The sequence below is a fragment of the Syngnathus leptorhynchus genome, chromosome 8 (genome assembly GCF_054491065.1).
Source record: "Syngnathus leptorhynchus isolate UIUO chromosome 8, UIUO_Slep, whole genome shotgun sequence".
Lineage (NCBI taxonomy): Eukaryota > Metazoa > Chordata > Actinopteri > Syngnathiformes > Syngnathidae > Syngnathus > Syngnathus leptorhynchus.
Window position 1 is genome coordinate 12,153,914 of NC_141202.1, and position 12,920 is coordinate 12,166,833.

Consider the following 12,920-nt stretch of genomic DNA (forward strand, 5'->3'; position numbering starts at 1 on the left):
GATGGAGGAGGTAAGATAGCGACCCGTATAGTGTGTTACAGTGTCCGCATATGGTAGGCCCTCTCTGTCTCTTTCTTTTGCCTTTCTCCTTTGCCCTATCAGCCGTGCAGCACGTTTATGCCTCAGTCTTTATATCCCGCTATCGGCGCAGCGCACTCAGGGAGGGAGGGGGAGGGCTTAGCCACTCTGTTGAGCAAGCTGGATGTATCCTGGATGGAGGAGTGTTGAGGAGAAAGGAAAAAAAGGAAGAATAATCCAAAATGGTGCACTCCAGCGGCCCATTATGTCCATGCAACGAGGATGGCCCCTCTCGTCTTTGTTCAGATTTGTACATTTTAGACAAAACTCTCTCATTAGATTGTACAGCAAATTCCAGACCCGACGGCGGGAGGCCGGGCCTTGTGTTGACGTTGGTGCCGGGCCCAAGTGGCTGCATTTGACTTTTAAATCCAAAGAAATTTTCCACATTCAGATCAGCTGTCGCCCTTAAGAAAATCTTTATTTATTGAAGAAAAAAATCCAAAAATATAATTTATATTTTCAATATGTTTTTTTAATCTGACTTTTTTTCTCAAATGTCCAACTATATCGTTTCTAATTTGAAAACGTGGTTGTTTTTTTTCTGTCAAATAGTCTGTCAAAGAAAGTTTTTCCAGAAGCATGTATGGCTGTGACTGGTCAAAGGGACGTTAGAAATTCCAAAGTGGCAAAATAAGGAAGCAAAGTATAGTATCACGTCTGTGTTGTTTACCCGCAATTGTTTGCAGCCGCAATTGTGTGAGCGTGACCCTTTGTGTTTGGCCAACACAACGCTTGGGTGCCAAAATCCAGTTGCTGTGAGCAGAAATTAAAAAAGAAGAAATAAATACTGACAACAGGGAATGTTATTAGAAGAATGGATTTATCGGTGTGCTTAGGAGCGACTTAGACGGTAAATTACAATTCAATTTAGCAGGTTAGCATATGTAGCATATTGTATGTGTACCTGCTTACGTGACATTTCATTTTGCCTTTGGCTGAGATAAACCTGTGCGTGTGTTCTTAACTGCACACGTAGCGCACAATACACAGGCCGGATTGCATTAGCGTAAATGGGCCGAGTATTTATCTGCGCAGCCTGCTTGGAAATGACTTTGAGGAAGAATTGATTGAAGGGGAAGTGACAGAGAGTTAGAGAGCAAACAGCCCAGGCGGCAGCACTTCATCCCCAGCCTTTTAGCGAGATTAGCTGCAGCCGTAATGTCTTTGCCGTTTTATTTATACCTAGACGGGCCGGGCTCCCTCGTGCCTCCTGTCTGCCTTTGACACAATACAGATTGTTTTCTTTTGCTTCTGAAAAGGACACTTGCAGGACAGTCACCGCAAGGCACTTTTGCTTTTAATGCTATAAGCCGCAGTTGGCCAAACATGTTCTAATATCCGTTGTTCTTTTTAGTGGATAAAGAATACATTCCTGCTGGTAGTCTTAAATTAACTGTCTTCATGTGTTGCTTCACCGTTTGTGTTCAAAAATCCTTTTTTTTTCCTACAACTGATGCCTATCATCAGCATGTCAAAGGCATTTTAGCCTCCATGCTAACATACTTTTGAGGGGCTTCTGTGTGTGTTTTTGCATCTGAATTGTGCATCATTCCTTACCGAAAGCCAGACTACAGGAAATGCATCACTCTCACCTGTGCGTAGCGCTTGTTAGAAGCCATTAATATGGGCGGCATATGCCGGCAGATTGCCTCTCCCAGCCAAACGCTGCATATTATTCCCATCATTGGAGTCATTTGCTTTGATAATAGTATGTGGAGAAGACACACAAGGGACTCCATTATCCTGTCACGTCGTCTTACTCTATGAGCTTGCATTTTAACTCCTACTTGTACTTTTCTGCCACCTTGTCCCCAATTTCACATTCAGCCGGCGGCTGTCAGAGCCAAGAAAAGGACAGCATTGTGTTAATAGGAGGCCCCACAAGGCAGAAGGAGGCTAATATTTTGGCAGGTGATGTGGGCTAGCACCCCATGACATGAAATATTAACATCCTCTCTCATCTCTGGCCCCTCAATGACACCTCACTGATTGCCTTTTCCCCTCTCATAGTCCATCTCTGCCTTCTTTGTGAAATTGAGTTTGGACTGAAAGGAGGCCAGGCGGGGTAAGGGCGGGGCGAGACCTCACCTAGCATGCTAACTAGTTGGCCTGCGCTTCATTTTGTTTGATTTGATTGGAAAAATAATGAGATTTGACTTCCTATTTTCATCCAATTGTGTTAAATATTGAAAGATTATTATGACAGGAGCTAAAGGTCAAACTACTATTATGCTAATCCATTTCTAGCAGCTGATTTGTGTCCACAATCCAGTAATGCTATTTATTCATCTAGTCTCTTTCTGGATGATCTGAACTCCAGCTTCCATCCCAGTGCCGCCAAGTAGGAGTTTTGCGTAGATGTCACTCCACTTCCCGAAGCTTCCGTCATGTTGGCATCCATCCTCCTCATCTTCTTGTCAGACACAAAACCACTTGGCGACTGTACCCCCCTAAAATGGGGCCCTCTGAATGGGGTCTGCGTTTATCGCCGTCACCGGGACAACAGGGGGAATCGGACAAAAGACGGCATGAGCAATGAGCCTTGTTGCCCACTTCACTCCGAAAGGTGGGATGACAGCACACTCAAGGACGAGGGAGATTTATCTGTTAAAACTGCGCACGCTGCGGCTTTCACGACACGTGCGCCGCCGAGGAATACTCACACGGGGCCGGCCCAAATCGGACGGACATTTAGCATTCAAGTACTATTCGCACTGCTCGCTTCTCGCTCAACGTAATATGTTAACCAGATTAGACGATTCTAACGGATTAGCTTCTATAACACAATAACTCCAAAGACAAAACAAAACATGGATTGAAGCGCAGTTCCAAGTCAAGCTTGAAAAGCAAACCACAGGAATAAATTAATGCTATCCAGTAGTAGCCTTGTTGATATTTTCCTTCATACTTTGTTTACTTCGGTATAAGAGAGTGATTCAAACTACCAAGCCAAAATCCTTGCGTGCTTTTAACATACTTGGCTGATTGAGATTCAACATCTGATTCAGTCTTCTGTACTCACTGCCTGCCACTGACACTCGGGGAGTTGATTCCATGCAATCAGGGCATTGTTTTGCGTGTTCAGCTCGTATAAATGCAGATAATCAGCATTTAGTTGGCCAGTGGTAATTTGAAGCAGTCTCAAGTGACCTGCTTGAGATGACTCTGTTTGCTTTGCCAACAGTACAATTCACAATAATCCATTTAGCCACCAAGGTTGTTTTGGACCACACACTCGTGCTCATACAGGTACACACACACACACACACACACACACACACACACACACACACACACACACACACACACACACACACACACACACACACACACACACACACGTGGGGACCGTGATGCATGCAAGAGCTGTATACTCACCCTTCCTCATGAGCAATGTTTGGGTTAGCGAGAAGACAAATGGGTGCCATCTCTCTCTTTTGGTCAGACACGCCAGCGGGTGTGTGCGCTGTGTAATAAACAATGCACTTTGAGAGGGTAGCTCGAAACCAGTCCAGGTTTTGATGTCCGGAATATGGCACTAGGTGAAAGGGGAAATGAGAGGATCCGCTTGGCGTCTTCTGTTAATGAGCAGGATTGTGTGTGTGAGTGTGTGTGTGTATGCGCGTGTGTGTGTGCTTCTGTAGAGTGAGAAGTTGGAGCGAAGTGCATAAAAGACTCGAGCAAGAGCATTGAAGACAGCGCCACATTAACTTTTCAGGAGACGCGGGACCGAGGCGGCTTCTGCGGGTCGTCTCCACTCTGCCGCCCTGCTTTGACTCTTTAACAATGTCTCTCATACACACACACGCACATACGAGTGCACGCGTACTGTACTTTAGCTTTTCACTATTTTTCAGTTACTCATAAAAGCACTTCAATAATACTATATTAAATGTAACTCTGTGTGTGTGTGTGTGTGTGTGTGTGTGTGTGTGTGTGTGTGTGTGTGTGTGTGTGTGTGTGTTTCCACGTCACGGTATGACCGTCTCACTCCCATCTGTCTCACTGCCCGGTCATGTTCCCTAGTACACGCACGCACGCGCGCGCACACACACACACACTCACACACACACACACACACACACACACACACACACACACACACACACACACACACACACACACACATTTTTGGCTAAATCGGATTATCTAGCCTGCGTCAACTAACGAGACCCCCATGTAGCAAGCCACCATTTCTCTCCAAGCCCCACGGCCACACCCATTCTTTGCTCCCAAACCCCTGTCAACTCCACACGCACACACACACACACACACACACACGCACGCACACACACACTTGGCTCGAGGCTCGCCTTGGATTCCCCAATCATGCTTGAATTGCCCAGCTCCATCTGGGCAGCTGCCGGCTTTCTAAAGCAGATTGACCACTCCAGGACCAAATATTGTGAATTACGTGTGCTTCAATGCCAGTAGGCCAACAACTCATATGCAAACAAAAAAGACGGATACAGACTACAGAGAGCACAATCATGAATAATCTTCAGCAAAAGGTTCATTTAGTTCAAATACTGTTCTTCTTCAATTGTCTTTTTGAGCCAAATTTGCAGTGTCACAGTGTGCCGCCATCTCGTAGTCGACAGCGGATTACACCCAAAATAAACGTTTAGCATAACAAAAGTGTTTTGAACTAAACCGCAATGAAGATGGTTTGCCGTATTTATTTTTGACTTTGCTGTTGTCAGTCAGGTAAGCATTGCAAATGAGGATGATGTTCTTCATAGATGTTTTTCTGTCAGATTGATACAGATGTTTGCATCGTGACCTGCTATGTTGTTTCCTCACATCTGTTGCTTCAGCTTGTCTACTCATCTACTCTTAGTATTTTACCGCAAAAGCATGTCTTTGTTCCTTTATTGGGACGAGCCCCCCAGACGTTGTCCTCTCTCCTTTCCTTCCCTTCCCGCTTTCTGCAGCTTTCTCGCAACGCATCAATTATTCACAAGTGGATTTTGTAGCTGAGAAATTGACGACATGGTTCATTTATTATTCACACGCCGCGTTGCCGGCTTAGGCCAATACTTGTGTAAATGTGCTTGCGCTAAGTACGTTCAACTCTTTGTTTTCGCAGTGTGCCAAGCGTTGGTGACCGTCAACGTGGCTCGGGAAGTGGAGGTGCTGAAGGATGAGACGGCCAAGCTGCACTGCTCATACACCATTTCGCCGCCGTCCGGAAACAGCCTCATTGAGTGGCACATCGTGAGTGACCGCTTCGCTTTCCGCTTCATCGTGTTGTGCAGGGACAGCGTGTTAGCATGTTAGCGTTTGTACCTGCCAACAGGTGTGTCATGTTACGACGTGTTGCTCCTCTTCTCAGGAGGTGCAGGGAAACAGGAAGCGCGTGGCCTACCGCAAGCAGGGCAGCGAGGCCAAGACCGACAAAGACACGCCGCTGAGCGGCCGCGTCAGCATCAGCGAGGACTTCACCTTGACCATCACCTCGGTCCAACCCTCCGACGGCCTCGCCTATTTCTGCTCGGTCACTGCCGGACCCGCCGGCAATGGAGAAGGCGCCACCATGCTCAAAGTCTTCTGTAAGTCTACCTTAGTTTCTTGCAGATTGAAAACATGCCAGCCCAATGTGAAATTTTCAAATTCAAGTGCATGCCTGTATTACGCCACCAAATCCTTGGCGCTAACTCCAAACGATGCAAGTAAAAGTATGAAGAGTGTCTAATCGGGGACGACCGTGGGTGGTCCAAGGACACACGTGGAGTGGGTGGGGGGGGTCGACCCCTCTGAGTGTTATTTAGGTGACATGTATGAGACATGACAGGTGTGATGGAACTTTCCATCAATTGTGTCAAGAATGATTAACTGGCGCTTAATTGAACTTATTAAAGAAAATTGCTGAGCGTGTATGGCCGGACGACGCTCGTCACGACGGAATAGTTGCTGAATTCTGACGAAGACACGCTTATGGCTGAGGTTATAAAATGGCATGCACAACCTTTCGACATCAATCAAAAAGAATCCATCGGCATCATGTTTCGTATTGAAGTTTCCATTTCCACATAAATAATAGCATACCAACGTTGGCCTTTTAGCTAGTCGATCACAAATTTCTTTTGAAACAGAATAGTAAAAAGAGATCTTGGATTTCAGCTTCTACTCCAAACTAGTGCTACCATGTTATGCATTAACTGTGATGGTTTCGTCAGTGGTGAGTGGGCGCCTTTTATTAACAGTGAAGTGTTGGACCTCACTGCAATGAAGTGCCATTTGGTTTCGAGCACTTAAAAGAAAAAAACGTAGCCCGCAGTTATTCAACGGTCACGTTTGTCCACTGGAATCTTCAAGAGGGGAGGATGAATTATATGACGTCTGTCGTGTTTTTACGGTCTCCTCCTGAAAACTGAGATTTGCTGCGTTCTGGGCTTTGCAATCGCTAGTAAATGATTGCTAAGAGAAAAACATAGTGAGAGATCTTCTCAAGTGAATTCAGAGATTTGACGTCACATGTTAAAAAAAAATGTGAAAAGCTGTGTTGGACTCTGGTATGCAGTGACGTGCGGTGAGGTTCATGACTGGGGAGGCACTGACGTCACCCCCCCCCCTCCCCCAGTAAAATTTGTCCGGCACCGGACCATGTCACAAAAAATGTTGGGGACCGCTGCTAGTGTGGCTTATTCATTATTTAATTTGAACTATTTTAATTCAAATCTCATATCAGCAGTCTTCACACATAAAAACACTCAATAAAGCACATGGAATCAGAAACTTGTTTTTGATCGTGTGTACCACTCCATTCTCAAGTCCCGTTGTCCGAATCAAACCTTTTAACTCCGGAGTTGCTCTTCCTTTACTGATGACCTCCTGCTTGGACGGAAAATCCATCGTTGAAAATCGTTTGCGTATGCAATCCTCCATTTTAAAATGAAATGTAAAAACGGAAAAAAACAAACAAAATGAATGTGAAACGAAACAAATGGACGACTGCTCCTCAGTTGTTCACTGTAAATGTGAACTGGAGATCTCTTATTCTACAGGTAGGCGCATGAAGCATCCCGGGATCATTAGCACCCCCTGCTATAAGGCTAGAGAACCCTTTTTTGTAGCCTCCGTAAGGTCTCTTTTCAAAGCTGTTTTGTTAATCTAAAGAAACACGACGTTACAGACAGTCTTCACTATGGAAATTTGTTAATATAGCCACAGTGTTTGAACACTTAAACAGCGACATAAAGACAGAGAGCAGTTCTGTGCATAGCCTGTCAACATAGGTAGCCGTGTGATTACGCAATCCTCAGAGGAGGCTAGACAGGACGTTGGCTCCTCCGAGCGAATCGTCTTTGGTTTTAAAATAACTACGAAAATTCTGTGATTTTTGGTTCAAAATGATACAAAATTATTTAGATTAAAAGGAAAATGGCTATAAAAAAAAAGAAAAAGAAATTGTTTTTCCCCTTTACATGATGGCAGGGGACTCTCCTTGCCTCCTCTGACCTCACGTCCCTGCTGGTATTCCACCCATATGTATTAGCTGGCTTTTTAAAGAGAGCTAATTTGTTATTGAAAGATTCGTACTGCTGCCGGTGCTAACGTGACCTTGCATGCAAGCTGGAGAAATACTCAGGGAAACCAGGGGAATCTTGCACCTGTGCGATTGTTTTTACAAGATCAGGAATGTTTTTTCTTTTTTTTTTCTTTTTGTGTGTGTTGAGTTTTGCATTTGTGTGATTGTGTGATCTGACCCTCATCGGCTCATGAGAAGCCGGTCACGGTTGGAAGAACGTGGAGCAGGATATTTACTGCCTAACTGAATTAACAAGGTCAGGAGCCAGCGTGGGATGGCTGTACTGTTTTATGTGTGCTTGCATCTCGGGGTTAAAGGTGCGGGTGTTGCTTCCTCTAAATCGTCATGATACAATCGCTTATTGTCACGCTCATCTTCCTCTGTTTTATTTTCACTCCCTCAGTTGCTCCACAGAATCCCATCATCACAAAGGCGTCAACGCAAGCCATTTCTGTGGGGCAGCCTGGCAGCTCCGAGGTGTGTATCCATTGTGTGTGTGCATGAGGTGGTACACTTACACAATCTGATGACAACAAACCCCCTAATGGTGATAATTTACTTCTATTTTTTAATTACGTTTGTATTACAGCTTGGACTCAGCTAAAATCCCAATTTGCAAATTGTGTTGACACTGGTGAAAAACTTACAAATGGATGCGATTCTTACTCATTGAACTTTTCAGAAAAAAAATAACATAAATCAAAAAATCCAATTTGATCCAAATGGTAAATGGAATGCACTTACCATAAAAATGCTTTATCTCCAATAAATAGTGCCCAAAGCATTTTATAAAGCCTGACGTTTCATTATATTAAAAGTCATCTGTTGAACTGCAAAGTACAGCAGCCTACGCTTATAATTCTGAAAAATGTTTCTTTTGAGCTTGAAATGGCTCACTTTAACCTGGGTGGGGTTTTGCGCTTGCCTGTTAGTGTTGTAAATGTTAAAATCCGCATCCTCCTTTCCCTATAATGATACGAACGAATGGTAACTCTTTTGGTCCTGTCAATCAGATTGGTAACTGCGTGACGATGAATGGACACCCGCAGCCAAGAATCATCTGGTTTAAGGATGGCCATCCCCTTGCCGAGGTCAAGGACCGGAAAGAAAGTAAGTCGATAAATAACACGTCCATCGTTTTTGAAGTCACAACTCACGCAGTCGCTCTTGTTCGGAAAGAGACCTACATGATTCCATCACTGGTGAAGGAGGCGTCGGGCCTGTACACCGTCAAGAGCACGCTCTACATGCAGCCCACCAAGGCTGACAAGGACTCGGTGTTCCAGTGCACAGTGGAGTACCGCATGCCGGGAAACCAAATCAAGCAGAAGACGTCCGACACCATCGATCTCAACCTCTACTGTGAGTGTGCACAACCACAGGCCTCCTTTGAAAATGTCCGATGAGCACAACTCCTGTTTTGTTGTTATTTCAACTCCTGTTTTGTTGTTCTCACTATCGTACATCCTTTGTGACCGATAACTAGCGTGTTAGCTAACCAATTGAGAGTGAAGGTGAGCCATGTCAGGATACAAATAAAACAACCAAAAGGCGATTACAATTAGTTCCATTTTTGATATATTATCGTAAGATCATCACGTTTGCTCAGGATTCTTATGCATAACGTCTTTGTGGAATGCTAGCTCGCAACTTGTGTTATTTCTCTTGAACTGCACTAAAAGTACAACAAGTAGACTAAATTGTTTTTGTTTCCTTTATACCTTGAACCTTCTTCTATACCAGACAAAGTTTCTTTCCTTTATCTTTTTTAACACCTACCAAAGTCCGCGGTCACTAGCTAAAGTTACCATTTTGTTTGGAAGTTGATTTTATTATAATATAGCCACCGTGACAGCGCCTGCGCGTCATTTAGCTGATTCTTGGGTGGTGTCGCGCTTGGTTTACCACCGCAGAAGACAAAGAATGTGGAGAATGAGGCGAGGAAAGAGGAGTCACTGGGAAAGTGCTTGTGGAATGCTTTGTACATCTCCTACTGACGATTTTCAGTGTGGCGTTGGAAAGTCACCCCATTGAGAAATTCTCACCTGTTTCCTCCCGACGTCTGTCATTGTCCATCTAGACCCCTCGGAGACGGCAACCTTTACCCTGCTCAACACTGGCCCCGTCAAAGAGGGTGACAACGTCACCATGAAGTGCGAGACTGACGGAAACCCTCAGCCCGAGTTCGACTTCACCAAAGATGTAAACATTTTTGACAGTTTTTTCATCTTATCTGGAATACATATTAAAACTTGTTCCGTATTTTTTTTGGGGGGTGTCAATCCTCCAGGACAAGTTCATGGCAGCCCAGGGAGGCCTTCTAGCAATACAATCGGCCAAGCGCACCGACTCTGGCATGTACACGTGCAAGGCCATCGACTTTGACAATCTGGACGCTGAACTGACGGGCCAGATCACCCTCCTCGTGCACTGTGAGCAGGCTCCACATGTAGCGTTTATACATAGTGACAGAACTGCAAATTATGTGTGCGAGTGACTTAATAACGCCTCTATTTTCCAATTGTCTGAACTACGATTCCAAAGTTTGATTTGTCATTTGTGAGTAGTTGTTTACATCCAGCGACACGGAGTCACAGTAAAAATCCTTCTCAATGCAGGAAGGACAGTTGCACTTAGTAAGTGATGCTCCAAAATGAAAGAACCCCATATCCTGAGTTGTCCCGCTCAGTGTGCCAATCTTTTTGCAGATTGGCACACTGTCACGAATGCAACTTTTTTTACTGATCGGAAAAATTTGGCCAAACTATCGGTTCGTGTGTGTCCCGCTTAATGCGTGGAAAGGACAGAAAGGTCCGAGCGTCCAATAGGATTATTCACGCTTCAGACGTCACTTTAAAGTCATCCCAATTTGAGCCACACCAAGAGGAGATAACCTCGAAATTGTGCGGAACGGGCTTAGCGCAAATTGGGCGCAACTTCAGAGAAAGGGCCATTCACTTTGTACTTCCAAATATTCCGCTTTGTGTAACCCTCTTAAGAGCTTTATTACATGCTCACCAAGGCTCTTAAGTGATTTTCATATTCTCTCTCTGCATGTCAGACATCGATCCGATGAATGTGACCCCAGCCAAGCCTATGGTTGTCATGCTCGGAGACACAGTGGGTTGGCAGTGCAAGACAAAAGCCTCGGCCCCTCATACAGTGCAATGGAAAAAGGTGAGCCGGCAAACGTGCGCACCTTCTTAGCAGAGCGGTCATCACTTGGCATTTGGACAAGTATTTGATGTGATATTTCATTTTCGGGCTTGAGGAGCAGGTGCCAAGCAAGATCGGGTGACCCTTGAAAACAAACTGAAAATGTAGCCCTTGAAGCCGCGTTCACATAGCAACGGGATAGTCGGTGGGGATTTTTATCATGAGTAGACTCACCAAAAAAAACCACGAAAAAGCCTCAAGAGACTGAAAAGACACAAGAGGTCTGCCATTTTGCTTTCAAGAGGCCATTTCTCCCAAGAGGAGACCAAGAGGGGCAGTAGAAAAAAAAAAATCATCCCCAAAAAAATATGCCTTCCACGGGACTTTTCTTTTTCTCTGTAGTGTAAATTGGGGAAAGAAATGTTGATTTCATTCTCATATCAGCAGTTGCAATTTGCATTTATATAAATATAATAATATAAACAAAAGGAAGGGTGGGTGGCCGTAATGACGCAGCAGCTTACATGGTCCTTGTTTCCGTCCATGTAGGGCTCCGAGGTCCTCTCCCAGGACGGGACCCTCTCCATAACAGCCGACTCTTACGAGAAAGACGGAGAGTATGAGTGCGTCGGGGCCGTGCCGTCCGTGCCGGGACTGACGGCCCGGGCTAGCGCTGCTCTCACCATCAAAGGTAGCACGAGCAGTTGCCAACAAAACTCACTGTTTATGGTTTGGGGGGGCATTACATAACAGATACATAATAAACTGGATGCTAACAATGCGTGTTAGCCACCTCGGCTGTGGCTCAGGAAGGATGCGGCGTAGTGGGAGGAAGCAGCCAAGCCAGGGTGCGGCTTCCCACCTCAGGCGCGGGACGGAAGCCTTTTGTTCATGCCCTTTCCGCCTTGTCCCTCCACAGGAAAGCCCGTGATTGAGACACCAATTGTTGGGGAGGTGGCCAACGTAGGAGATATGGTGTCCCTCAGGTGCTCTTCCTACGGCTTCCCCGTTCCGCAGTTCATCTGGAAGCCATCGGGGAAAGAGGTATTAAATGGCTCACTCAACAAGTGTTGAATTTCAAGGGAGCTCTGTCGAACATTTGATAACAACTCCATTTCTTCGCGTAAGCAAAGCTGCTGAAACAGACCGGGAGAACTTGGAAGCAATTTGGTGTGCCTGGGGCGAGCTTGGCTCGTACGTGACCTAACCTTTGTTTTGTCATTTGGTTCCTCAGTCTGTGACGGTGGAGGGTAACAAGGCGGTGAGCACCATCGTCCTGCCGGCCAGCAACGTCGTCATGAAGGACGGCGTGACCTGCGAGGTGGCTAACGAGTATGGCACCGATAGCAAGACCTTCAGTGTATCTCTCAAAAAAGGTCAGACAGCATTTTGAAGAACTCGCTCAAGTCACTTGGATGTGAGTCGTGTGAGGTTCACCGTAACATAGTTGGTGAACTAGCAACTAGCAAAACTAGCAGGTGGCAAGCTAGCAACTAGTATACTTATTTTGAAAAAAATTGTTGACCTTCTACTTATTTCAGCACATTCTGTTTCATGTTAACAATCTTTGTGTTTTTCCTCCCCCCCGTCACCCATTCTCTTCTTCTTTTTCTGTCTTTTCTCAGTTCACAACTCCGCCGACAGAGGTAGAGCCTTCTCCCTCCTCCGCCTCCTCTTCTTGTCCCTCCTGCTTTCAGGACTCTTTCCTGTACAGACCCTGTCATTTTAGTACACCCCTCCCAACCCGACCCCTTAACTCCGTCTTACACACACACACAGACACACACACACAAAAACACACACAGACACGCAGACACACGCATGCACACGCATGCACACGCATACACTGCTGCACTGCAATCCTGTACATTAGCCCTCTTGCTAGCAACCACTGTGGATATTGTATATTGTTCTTCTTTTTCTTCTCTTGTCACCTTTGTAATGTCTGTCAGATATTTTATGGATGCTACAATACGTCTTTTGTGGCCCTCAGGGGACAATAAAGGACTCTATTCTATTCTATCCCTTCCTTTCCACTCTGTGCGTCTTCTTTGGTCCACTATTGTAGTTGCACGCTCGCCGTCTTTTCTTCTTCGTTTATGTGTTACGGCGGTTGATTTGCTAAGCTATTGGACTGAGCCACTTTCTTTTT

At 45.4% G+C, this 12,920-nt stretch overlaps 1 protein-coding gene across 3 annotated transcripts in view; it reads left to right on the forward strand.

Moving 5' to 3' along the window:
• Positions 1-12,920, forward strand: part of bcam (basal cell adhesion molecule (Lutheran blood group)) — a 33,013-nt gene that overhangs the window by 16,383 nt on the left and 3,710 nt on the right. Inside the window, exons 2-13 of one of the 3 annotated variants that reach the window (XM_085919068.1) lie at positions 5,171-5,298; positions 5,417-5,633; positions 8,016-8,089; positions 8,626-8,722; positions 8,792-8,974; positions 9,693-9,814; positions 9,903-10,044; positions 10,674-10,789; positions 11,318-11,459; positions 11,688-11,812; positions 12,003-12,144; positions 12,394-12,414. In XM_085919068.1, coding sequence (XP_085775194.1) covers positions 5,171-5,298; positions 5,417-5,633; positions 8,016-8,089; positions 8,626-8,722; positions 8,792-8,974; positions 9,693-9,814; positions 9,903-10,044; positions 10,674-10,789; positions 11,318-11,459; positions 11,688-11,812; positions 12,003-12,144; positions 12,394-12,414 — 1,509 coding nt within the window. Of the gene's footprint in view, positions 1-5,170; positions 5,299-5,416; positions 5,634-8,015; positions 8,160-8,625; positions 8,723-8,791; positions 8,975-9,692; positions 9,815-9,902; positions 10,045-10,673; positions 10,790-11,317; positions 11,460-11,687; positions 11,813-12,002; positions 12,145-12,393; positions 12,415-12,920 lie in introns of those variants that run through there. The other 2 variants (XM_085919069.1, XM_085919070.1) reach the window with 2 other exon arrangements.